General features: G+C 39.5%; 1 protein-coding gene across 1 annotated transcript in view; it reads right to left on the bottom strand.

The window, feature by feature from the left end:
• Window positions 1–1,520: 1,520 nt before the first annotated feature.
• Window positions 1,521–12,080, bottom strand: part of LOC102384870 (integrin alpha-4) — a gene marked incomplete at its 3' end in the record, with an annotated part of 60,846 nt that continues 50,286 nt past the window's right edge. The window contains exons 16-19 of the mRNA XM_006029121.1: window positions 7,498–7,656; window positions 5,545–5,621; window positions 2,194–2,344; window positions 1,521–1,619 (exon numbers count right to left, since the gene is read on the bottom strand). Coding sequence (XP_006029183.1) covers window positions 1,521–1,619; window positions 2,194–2,344; window positions 5,545–5,621; window positions 7,498–7,656 — 486 coding nt within the window. The remainder of the gene's footprint in view (window positions 1,620–2,193; window positions 2,345–5,544; window positions 5,622–7,497; window positions 7,657–12,080) is intronic.

Raw genomic sequence — 12,080 nt, 5'->3', positions numbered from 1 at the left:
TCCCCCCGAACTGCCACTTCCCACTCTGGCTCCAGCCCACCCCAGCTAGCAGCATGCAGCTCCTGGTTGCTGGGGTGATCACAACAGTTTCTCCCCCTCCCTCCATCTGATCTTATCTTGCTTTTCACATGGACAGAGGGAGGTGGGGAACAGCCTCAGGGTCCTGAAGCCACAGAGGCTTCTGGTTGGGGGCTGGAATGGGAGGGAGGTGGAGGACTGGGGGCGGGGTGGAGCTGGACAGGCCTTGCTACTCAGCTGCTGGGTCCTGCCACCAAATGCCCCTGGGTCCTGATGCTGCTGGCTGCCTGTCATCTTTGATAGAATGACCTGGCGGGCTGCATCTGGCCCACAGGCCATATTTTCCCACCCCTGAATTAATGGCATGATGGAAAGCAGCTACAGAGTTATCAAACATATTTTGTGGAATAACTTTGTAGCTTATTCCTCTTTTTATCATGCTATTAACTGAATGAATGTGTGGATAGGTGACCACTTAGGGCACAATTAACTGGTTAATCACTCCTTAAGTGTAACGTGTAGATGGCGCCTTAATACCAGATAACTGCATTATTTGCTTAACTGCACAATACAATGCCAGTCTAAATTTTCAGCTTGTCGTTTACATAGTGTTGACCTGGCCTCGGTCCCCCTGTCATGACTGTTTACACTGCCCAGTGGAGGCGGGGGAGGCCAGGGAGATGCCAATTAATCCTATCTGGCCCCAGGCCTGTCTGCCCACACCTACTGCTGGGGGCGCTAGACCAGGCAGACAGGCAGGGTCTCCATGGAGACCGGTGCGGGATCCCTGTGAACAGGGCACACTTGGTGAGGTGGATGGGATGGAGTCTTGGGTAGGAAGGGAGCGATGTCTGAGACAAGTGGCCAGGGCTGGGCGGGGGATAAGACAAGGCTACATATTATATAACTTGGTAGCAGCAAGGTTGGCTACACTGTAGTAGCCAATTTGCTTTGAGTGCATGGTATCAAATGAGGTGTAAAAAGACTCATTTCTTCAAAATTGAATGATTTAATTTTTCCCTTAAAGGACATGTGGAATAAATGAAAGGTGTCCACTTAGGTCCAATAAATTATATTCTGTTGTCCTTGGTACTGCTACACAATACTTCAGTGTTTAATTGATTCAGCTATTACATCTATGATTTAAGAGAAACCTAGACCCTCCTCCTCAAAAAGTAATAATAGAGATGAAGTGTCCTTAGTGAAATAAAACACAACAAAATGGATGCCAAGAGAGATCTCTGGTAAGTTGCCAAATAACAAAAGGATGTGTTCTTAATAAACTAAAGACAGTACCAGCCTGATAACAATGTCAAAACAGAGAAGACAGACATGAGGAATAGACGACTTGTTAAACCTTAAATTCTTATTATAGTAATCATGTAGGTAATTATGCATGTAGTTTTCTCTTCCAAGTCACACATTTTAAGTATTTTCTTAGTGCATTTAACTTATAAAATAAGAGTTGATATTGAGGATTAAAGATTTTATATTTAGTTTACCTTTGACTGTTGGTCTACATATAAATAGCCAACACTGCAGTGAAGTCTCACTGAATGAGCTTCTTTATCTAATACATCACAATGTATCGTTTTTTCTTCCTAAAATAAAGAATGAATTACCAATAAAGGGTTGGTTGATTAATCTAGTATAACTGTTGGCAAACTTACTTAGCTTTACATTTGAAACAAGTAAATTCTGTTTGAGTGTTCAATACTTCAGTGCAACAATAATGAATTATTCCTACTGTTTCTACTAACAACTCCAATGAGTCTATGAATCTGAATACCATGCACTGATTACACTTTTTCACTGCCTTGTCACCATCTTTAAAATAACAAACAAAGTATACCATCAATACACTAGTATACTGTTAATATGCTAATATACTGCTAGCATATTTAGCTCCAAACATCTAGGAATCACTGTTTTTTTTTGCTATCAAAATACAATTTTTACCAAAGTAGGTAGATTAACAAAAGCTTAAAGCAGAAGATCTTAAGTATGGTCAGATTCTCCCATCTAAATTTTTTCAGGGTCAAAACTGAAAGGTAGCAAAAAATGAAGAAAGAGCAAAACATCGGAAATATTGTATCTGCAGAATTAACTACATTACAGTAAAAAGCATTCTTTGTAATGCTAGAATGTTAATGGGCATAGAATTTTGATTCTTACCAGGTCTAGAATTTTGATGAAATACAGGCCTTTTGGGAGTTGGATGTGGAGGCCAGTTTGATATGCATCATCCCCAGCATTGTAAAGAGAAACATTCAACAGTAAAGTCTTCATACTTCCTACTGCAAGATATGTCTTCTTTTCATTAGGTCTATAAAAAGAATGAATACATAGAATGTGATACCTAAGACATGCATACATAGATAGTGGCCTACTAAGACCAGTGTCTAAAAAAAAGAGATGAGTGCTTGGGAACAAGAGAGAGCCCATTCGTTTCTTTGATTTCAACTCAATCAACTATCTGGAAAAGGCCAATTTTACAGTACTGACCAAATAGGTACTTTCCCATCCCCAGTACAGTAAGTAGGAGGGAGAAGCAATAGGGACACCTGTCCCAAAGATGCCAACTTGAGGCAGGACACAAAAATAGTAGTTGCCATCACTGCTGCTCTCCTGGCTCCCATGTTGCCAGCTGCAGCTATTGCTCCATGTACCACTATTGCCCAGAGCACAGATTATGTCCAGTTACACCTCCTCTCCCTCTACCAGAAGCCCATCTTCAGCCATCCACTCTCTAAATGACAGTCAGCCATAACAGCATGATTCATTTACACTGTACTTTTTGGGATCTGACTGGGTATTGGAGTATTACCACTTAAGTAAGGAATGCTGCTTGCTTTCTCATTTAGCTACTTTACCAGACAGGGGTATATATAACTATTGTACTGATGCAGGATGCCCAGGGTGAAAGTTATGCCCTGGAAGAGAAGTCACATATGATTTATGCATGACTCATGCCCACTTAAGCCCCAGTGTGAGGATTTTGTAAGATTTGACAGGACTTTTACATCCAGCTCAGGTCTATGTAGAACAGAGAGCACTGGAGCAAGGATGCGTCACATCCAAAACTATTCAGAAAATAATAAACCTGCATAAGGTGTATTATGGATATATGACTTAGGGTTTTTAGTGCCACAAGATTAATGAAGAAAACTCTCTCTTCCTGATACTAAAATCTGTTTGTGAGATTTTTAACTTTCTACTTTGGAGAATGTTTGAAATTAATACTCTCTTATTTACACCCTGTGCTATATAAGGTTGCAGTCTTCATGTTTCAGTCCATGTGTACGATGGAGTTAATGTGAAACAGGACACAAGGAATGTAAGTGAACATGTCTATCTTATGTGGCACTTAGTGTTCTGTAATCATGTTACAAGTGAAGGTACCCTACAATGTTCTAAAAGTAAACTTCAATTTGACATTAAAGTTTAATTAAGACTTGTACAAGAGCTGCCTAGAAATAGACATTTATCAAATATTCTGGCTTGGAACCAAAGCATTAGTCACTGAACACCTTTGGGAAAGAAGTTGGCACTTAGACAAGCAACAGAAGGTGAAAGCACTGCATAAGCAGCTAGGTTCCAAGACAACAGCAAATTAAAGAGAAACACAGTGATAACATTTAGTGGCTGGGTTTTTAGTTTTCTTCACATTTTTAAGCTATTTTGCCACATTTACATAATCATCATTCTACCCTTTTCTGTCGCACATTTTACTGCGTTCTGATTCATTAACAAGGTACCATCAAAAAGATGCCCACCAGCTTAGTATGCAAGTACGATAAAGCACCAGGTGCACATCTGGGAGTATGACAAAGCTGAACTACAGCTATTCCCTGATAATCATATTTCATTCTTCATTAAAAAATGCATAATGCATACTTGAAATTTACAGAGCAGATCAGAATTTAAGCAATTTAAACAAAAGGAGATAGTTTGTACATGGTGAGCCATAACTCGGAAAGTAAAGAACAAGAATACAATGAAGTATTTCAGTGACATCCCCTATTCAATTTCATTCTTTTATGATAAATTTCTTGGTTTTCTTTAAAAAACAAAAACAAAGAAGTGTTTACTTTGCTGTTCCTGGATAATGAATGCATTCTGTCTAGACAAAATAAATTAATGCTTCACAGCTAACTAGTTTCTAATCAAGATACTAGGACAAAATGTAATTTAAGGTGATATTTCACAGTTTAGCAAGATATGTAGCCTTTTTATTCTGGTTGGTTCAAATTCTCATGTCCTATAGTACACTAATATGAAACAGGTGTACAGTACTCTTTCTGATCCTTAGGGTTTTATGATACTTATAAAATTGCTTAACTTGTATTAGCACTAATGAAAAAAACTACAAATCCATTCCTCTACAAAAGTGCATAATTTGTCAAGCAATAGTGTCTTAAAGCTTAAGAAAATGAAAATGCTTAAGACTAAAATCTTGAGTAGAATGTTAAACTAAGCAAATAAGTCCACACCATACACCCACTTTAAATCTATGACAAAAATTTGTGCCCAGAATTGCATAGAAATGGTTAATCAAAATTGTATCTATTATGTTTTGTATATCAATTTAGGATTCTCTACAAGGACACACTAGCAGTTTAGTTCAAATAAGACGTATAGCAAAACATTTAGTGTTTGCAAAACAGAAGCATGTCACAAATTTCACAAATGCAACAGCTCTAGCTCTGCTTTATCCAGAGGTACACGGTAAATGACTGTTCCACCACAAGTTATTCAGGAAGAGAACCCATCTTTTCTGCTCCTAAGTATGGTACTTAAGGGTGGGGGGGACTAGACTTGAGAAGAGCATTTAAAATCCAATTTGCAATTAAAATGTCAAATTACCTTGGGTAAAATTGTGTCACATGAACTGAAAACTAGTTAATAATCAATAGAAATGTATCTTGCTGAGGAAAGTTAAGTGTAGTTCTACAAGGATCCAACCATGTCCATGTCATGCCAATGTAATTTAGCATGATGATGAAATATAAGGATAAGGACCAGCAAAAATCCTTTAAGGATACAAAAATACTACAACAGGACTTAAGAAAAGGAGCATGGGTGAAAACTAAAATGAAATTCAGCTTGGAAAATGCAACCTAGTATATCTAGCAGTATAGAATGTAAACCACATGTAATGCCCAACCATTTGATATCTCAATCAGCAGTGTAATACTGTAGATAAAATATTCCTAAGTACACAAAGAAAAAACCCACTTAATTATTCCATAACTGAAATACTGAATAAAACAATCAAGTAGCACAAAACTGAAGTATTTATGTTCCATACAAGTATAATTTTTTTCACAACAGCTGTGGAAAGTTTACATTACTATTACACTTTCTAAAAGATTAGTTGTTTAAAAACTTTTACTAGAAACTATGATTTTTATTCCTATCCCATTTTTGCAAGTCTATTTTCTTTAAATAGAAAGGTAAAAATAAATTTGATAAACAAAGCACTACTGAATCTCTTTCATCAGGCAGAAATGATGTTATACTTACTTTGGAAATGCAAGCTTCCCAGAAACTTTCAAGTCAGCTGAACAGTTCTCTTGGGTGCAAAATCTTGCAAAAACAATCTGTGGAAACAAATGTACAGATTTAAAGTACTTCTAAGCCATCCATTGCTGCGGGCGCATCTATACATGCGCTTCAATATGCAGTAGACTATTTTACTGTGCATTACAGCGTCACGTAAAAACAATGACATTATGCTAATGCATAGTAAAAGAGTCTACTATGCATTAAGCATAATTTAAAAACCATGCAAATGTGCTACTATGCATTAGGGCAGCCTAATGCACATTGATTTAGTACTGCACATTACACAAACTAAATTTAATGTGCGTTAGAAAAGGTACACTAATGCACATGTAGATGTGCCCTGTGTAACCAGAAACCATGAACAACCTCTTTCTGATACAGCAGTGGGATAAAGTGGTGATTTGTCATTTCTCAGCCTATGTACAGGATACACAAAACAATAGAGACACATCCTTGGTCAGTGGCTATATGATCAGCCAGTTCTAAAAGGTACACATTAGATGACAAGCCTTACAGGGGTACCAGAACTGAAATTTCTGGGTCAGTTCTGTCTTATGACAGGACAGCAATAATATATACAGGATAGTTTGTCTAACTATTCCCTACATGATTATTATTTTAAGTCAATAGGACTATAATGTTGTTTGTTTCAACACTTGTTCAGATTCTTCAAAGTGGTTAACAATTTTATGTGAATTTGTAAAACCTGCTACTGGTGAGAAGGCAGAATAGTTTTATTTCAGTTTTCCAGTTACAAATCATTAGAGCACTCTGATTTTTGCTTCAGAGCTACATAAAAGGCTGCAGAGAAATTTGCTATCAAATCTTTACTGCAGTATATTTTTTTCTCAGTTTCTGTGAATGAAAACTTGGAGTAGCTCCACAGAATAAATGTTCAACCAGCAGCTCATGGGCCACATGCACCCCCAAGTTCCTGATCTGTGTGCCGCTCCTACTTTTGCTTTCCAGGTGCTGCTGCTGGAGTCCCCGAGCTGCCCCTCTAATGCCTGTCCCCACCCCTGGGAGCAGGGCAGCGTGGGATGGTGTAGCTTGCAAGGCTGAAGGATCCCATGGCTGTGGACCCCACACAATACAGAGACATCAATATAGTGCAGCAGGAGTCACCCACCAAATGGCCTGTGTGAGATAGGAGGAATGTGTGGCATACAACCAGTGGGTCTGTGAACCCCCAGACATTCCAAATTTGGACAGTCCTGGAATAAGTATTTAGAATCACAGAAAATAAGGGTTGGAAGGGACCTCAGGAGGTCATCTAGTCCGACCCCCTGCTCAAAGCAGGACCATCCCCAACTAGATCATCCCAGCCAAGGCTTTGTCTACCCAGGTCTTAAAAGCCTCTAAGGATGGAGATTCCACAACCGTTATGGGTAACCTGTTCCAGTGTTTTACTACCCTTCTAGTGAGAAAGTTTTTCCTAATACTTAACCTAAACTTCCCTTGCTGCAACTTGAGATCATTGCTCCTTGTTCTGTCATCTACCACCACTGAGAACAGTCTAGCTTCATCCTCTTTGGAACCACCATTCAGGTAGTTGAAGGTTGCTATTAAATCCCTCCTTAGTCTTCTCTTCTCCAGACTAAATAAGCCCAGTTCTCTCAGCCTCTCTCATAAGTCATGTGTCCCAGCCTCCTAACCATTTTTGTTACCCTCTGCTGGACTCTCTAATTTTTCTACATCATTTAAACACATCTAGATTTAAGTTTTTCAAGCAAGGCAGTATTTAGCCTAAACCCAGCAGCTTACATTAATAAAATCAAGGCATTTTAATGTCACTATCTTTGTGAGATGTAAGCACCAGTCCAGAAAATACTATCCCTGGTTATGATGCTGCCATGTGAGATTTCTGTCTAATGAGGATTAAATACTTAAATATTTAATACATGAACTAACCTTGCTTTTTATAATATCTCTGTCTTTCCTCCTCTGAAGAACTGGCTGAAGGGGTGGGAAGTCCTCTACACTTCTCATACTTCTTTTCTTTAGAACATGATGTCCAAGATGATAAGCTGCTTCTACGTGTATAGGAGTCAGGATATCCCTTACATCTTTCTATGAAAATTGGAAACCTAGTAAGTTAATCATATAAAACATACATTTATATAATAAAACACAGTAAAACTTTACATTAAAACTAACACATTTATTTTCATATAATCACTTCTGAAACCATGGAAACAATATCTTTTCCAATCGTTTTAAAATATACTTTATTTTCTCTATTTCTCCAGTGGCGTCTGGGTTTGCTAATTTTCAGTAATAATGACGACAGCAGTGATGTCATAAAGTGAAGTGTTTACTTCCTTAAATACCAACCAAATAATTTAAATATATTTATTTTGCTACCAAATCTTTATTGGTTTCTTTAAATTCTTTATGGTTGCAGTGTATTAATATGATATTTTACAAGGAAGGGTATGTGAAAGAGGGGAAACGGACTTTGAGACAATCCCAGATGAAGAGCAGATCAGATATTTTTGTGAAGCCAAGTGAGTTTTCCCATTACTACTAAAAAGAATTATGGTTCTGCTTTTCCTCCCCTGCCTTTACATTTTGTACTCCATATTAACATGATTAAACTCCTCAGTAAACAATAATTTCAACACGAAACCCTGACTGTGTAGGAATGCTGCAAGTCAGAACCCAAATCCCAAGTTATCTACTTGTGAAAACTGAACAGCTTGAAGCACTGAGTATTACAATAGCAAACTTGATTAAATTATTCCCTAAGTGTGCGAGATAGACAGTCACTGATTGTCCCTCCACATGTCCACTGCTTTAATTCTTATCTACAAGCTTGCTTTGACCAAATCACGTTACCTAATTCATAATAATTTTCCACAAGGTCTTCACTGCATCTGCTGTATATTACTTTCATTACACTAATTAACTATTAATTATTCTTTACTCAAAATATATAAAATGTACATGCTCTCTTACAAGGATCGTACTTGACAGACATTCACACTTATTTAACTTTAACAGCTTCATATAAGAACAGAAACCTCAGTGGGGGAGGGAAAGGCTTGTGATAGCACTAAGAATTTAGAAGGAAAAGAAGCTAAATGCAGAGGAAAAATAGTGGTGGAGTGTAGAAAGTAATGTACTAAATCACTCTCTCCACATTTATACTTGTTGGGATTAGGAAGCAGCCTTGGAACCTCTACAAAGCCAAGTCTTGGCATTTAGGTCAAATCTGTCTTTGTGAAGGAGAAGACCCTACAAAAGAAGCAGGAAGTGTAGGCTCCCAACCCAATGAGTTAGTCTCTTTCTTAATAGTACAACTTCTGCAAAAGTTGTGTGCGCAATTTGCCATTGCTGTTTCAAGTACCATTAACCTAGGACCAGCTATTTGTAGCTAGGGACTAAAGAATACTCCAGAAAACATGTGCTTCCCTGTTTGACATAGAAACCTCATTTAATCTCATCCTCAGGGAGGGATTTCAAAGATGTCCTTCACAAGCTGCAAGTAAGGCAGAGGAAAGGGAGGAAAAATATATGGAAAGCTGATGTTCTCAGTTCTTCTTTACTGGGTAAGATCCACTGAACTTCTGACCTTATGGTGCTAGAAAGAAAGGGCCAAGTATTTGAGAAAATAATTAAAATTACAAGGCAACATGAATGAGAGGTCATCACAAACTAAATGCAAAATAAATATGCTTAGCTGTATAGCTTGCTTATGTTAATTGGGTAGTGACAATTATTCATCTTAAGGAAAATATTAAATATCCCTAGGCTTCTCTGCATTCACTCCAGGGTGATGCACACACTAACAGGGGTGATATGTACATTCCCAGAGCATACTGTATTCTGCATTGCAGTTAAGTTGTACAGCATATGCTTAAGAGTTCTACGAGATAAAATATGGACCTAGTCTCACTGGCATGTTAGATGAATGCTATTATGAACAAGCTGAAATCTGCCACTCTTATTTAAATTGAATAGTAACTCACTTTCTAAGCACGTCCACTGAAATCAATGCATTTATTTGAGAAGCAACATCTAGTCCCATGCAAACTTAAGCCTTAAGCCTAAACTTAAACTTTTATACATAAAATATTCAAGTAATTGTGAAAAGATGTCTAAAGTTGATGTATTTCAAGGTGTGAGGAGTAGGGAGAAGTGGAGTGTCTTGGGCACTTTTAAAAATATAAATATTTGTCATTGTATATTTATAAAAGTCTGTATATTAAAAAGTACAGATCTGTACCAGGCAGGCAACTAGACAAGCAGGCCTCTAGATAATTGAGTCAGACCTTTTTATCTGCTTCAGAACCAACAATCAATTAAACTGAATATGGTTCCTGAAGCCTTAGAACTGAATAGTAAGTTGCCACTAGATACATTATGTTTGGCCTAGTCTTGATTTATGTATCTAAATCAAGCACATCATCTGAGTGCTAATTTGTGCTCACTCTTGCCTAAAGATTTGGATCCAACAGATCTGTGAACTACCAAATGGAACCCTATACAGGTAGGCTAGCAATGTGGCTCTGACCTCCAGTGGAGATATGCGGACCAGCTAACTGTATAAATACTCTCTTTAGGATAGATTTGGCTAACCTCATTATGGCTACGTGGCAAAAACCTATTATACCTTTTAGGGAACATAGATTCATAGATGTTAGGGTCGGAAGGGACCTCAATAAATCATCAAGTCCAACTCCCTGCATAGGCAGGAAAGAGCAGTGGGTTCAGATGACCCCAGCCAGATGCCTATCCAGCCTTCTCTTAAAGATCCCCAGGGTAGGGGAGAGCACTACCTCCCTTGGGAGCCCATTCCAGATTTTGGCCACTCTAACTGTGAAGAAGTTCTTCCTAATGTCCAATCTAAATCTGCTCTCTGCTAGCTTATGGCCATTATTTCTTGTGACCCCCAGGGGCACCTTGGTGAGTAGAGCCTCACCAATTCCCTTCTGTGCCCCCATGTTGAACTTATAGGCAGCCACAAGGTCGCCTCTAAACCTTCACTTGTGGAGGCTCAAGAGGTCCAGGTGTCCTAGTCTCTCCTCTTAGGGCTTGACCTGCAAGCCCTTAACCATATGAGTGGCCCTTCTCTGGACCCTCTCCAGGTTATCCACATCCCTCTTGAAGTGCGCCACCCAAAACTGGACGCAGTATTCCAACTGCAGTCTGACCAGTGTCCGATAGAGGGGAAGTATCACCTCCTTGGTTCTGTTTGTCATGCATCTGCTGATGCATGATGAAGTGCAGTTAGCTTTGCTGATGACTTTGTCATGCTGACGACTCATGTTCATCTTGGGAGTCCACTAGGACTCCGAGATCCCTTTCTGCTTCCGTGCTGCCGAGCAGGTCATTTCCTAGGCAGTAGGTGTGCTGGACATTTTTTCTTCCTAGGTGCAGCACTTTGCATTTCTCCTTATTAAATCGCATTCTATTCTTTTCTTCCCATTTGTCCAACCTGTCCAGATCTACCTGTAATTGTTCCCTGCTCTCCGGTGTGTCCACTTCTCCCCACAGTTTTGTATCATCCACAAACTTGGACAGAGTACACTTCCCTCCCTCGTCCAAGTCACTGATGAAGACATTGAAGAGTATCGGTCCAAGGACTGAGCCCTGTGGGACCCCAATGCCCACATTCTTCCAGGTCAATACCGACCCATCCACTACCACCCTCTGGGTATGACCCTCTAGCCAATTTGCGACCCACCAGACTATGTAATCATCTAAGTCACAGCCTCTTAACTTGTTCACCAGTATGGGGTGGGATACCATATCGAAGGCCTTCCTGAAGTCTAAGTAAACCATGTCAGCCCCATCTTCTGCGTCCAGGTGTTTTGTAACCTAGTCATAAAAAGAGACTAGATTAGTCAGGCACAATCTACCTGCTATGAACCCATGCTGGTTTCCCCTCAGCATAATTTTTCCTGCTGGGCTCTCATATATATATGAGCCTTAATAATCTTTTCAAAGACTTTGCCAAGGATGGAGGTGAGACTGACTGGCCTATAGTTGCTTGGATCTTCTTTCCTCCCCTTCTTGAAAATAGGGACAAAAATTCGCCCTTTTTCAGTCCTCCGGGACCTGGCCCGTGCACCATGACTGCTCAAATATTCTTGCCAGTGGCTGTGCAATGACGTCAGCCAGTGCCTTCAGTACCCTCGGATGGAGCTCATCCGGGCCTGCCAACTTAAACGCATCCAGTCCTTCCAAGTGACTCTGCAACATCTCAGGGTCAACGCTTGGTAGTCTGGTGCCCTGCTGTTGCCTCTCTACAATCCCATTGTGAGACTTGTCTTGCCCCTCGTTTAGGAACACTGAGGCAAAGAACTCACTGAGGAGTTCAGCCTTGTCCCCCCTGTCTGTCACCCATTGCTTTTGCCCGTTCAGTAGTAGTTCTATACTGCCCTGGGCCTTCCTTTTACTCCCTATATATCTGGAAAACATTTTCTTGTTATCCTTAACTTGGGATGCCATCCTCAGCTCCATGGTAGCTTTGGCCTTTCTAACTGCCT

This window comes from Alligator sinensis, unplaced genomic scaffold (genome assembly GCF_000455745.1).
Source record: "Alligator sinensis unplaced genomic scaffold, ASM45574v1 scaffold1130_1, whole genome shotgun sequence".
NCBI lineage: Eukaryota > Metazoa > Chordata > Crocodylia > Alligatoridae > Alligator > Alligator sinensis.
Note: the sequence above shows the minus strand (reverse complement) of the source record. Positions and strands in the feature narration are given on the sequence as shown.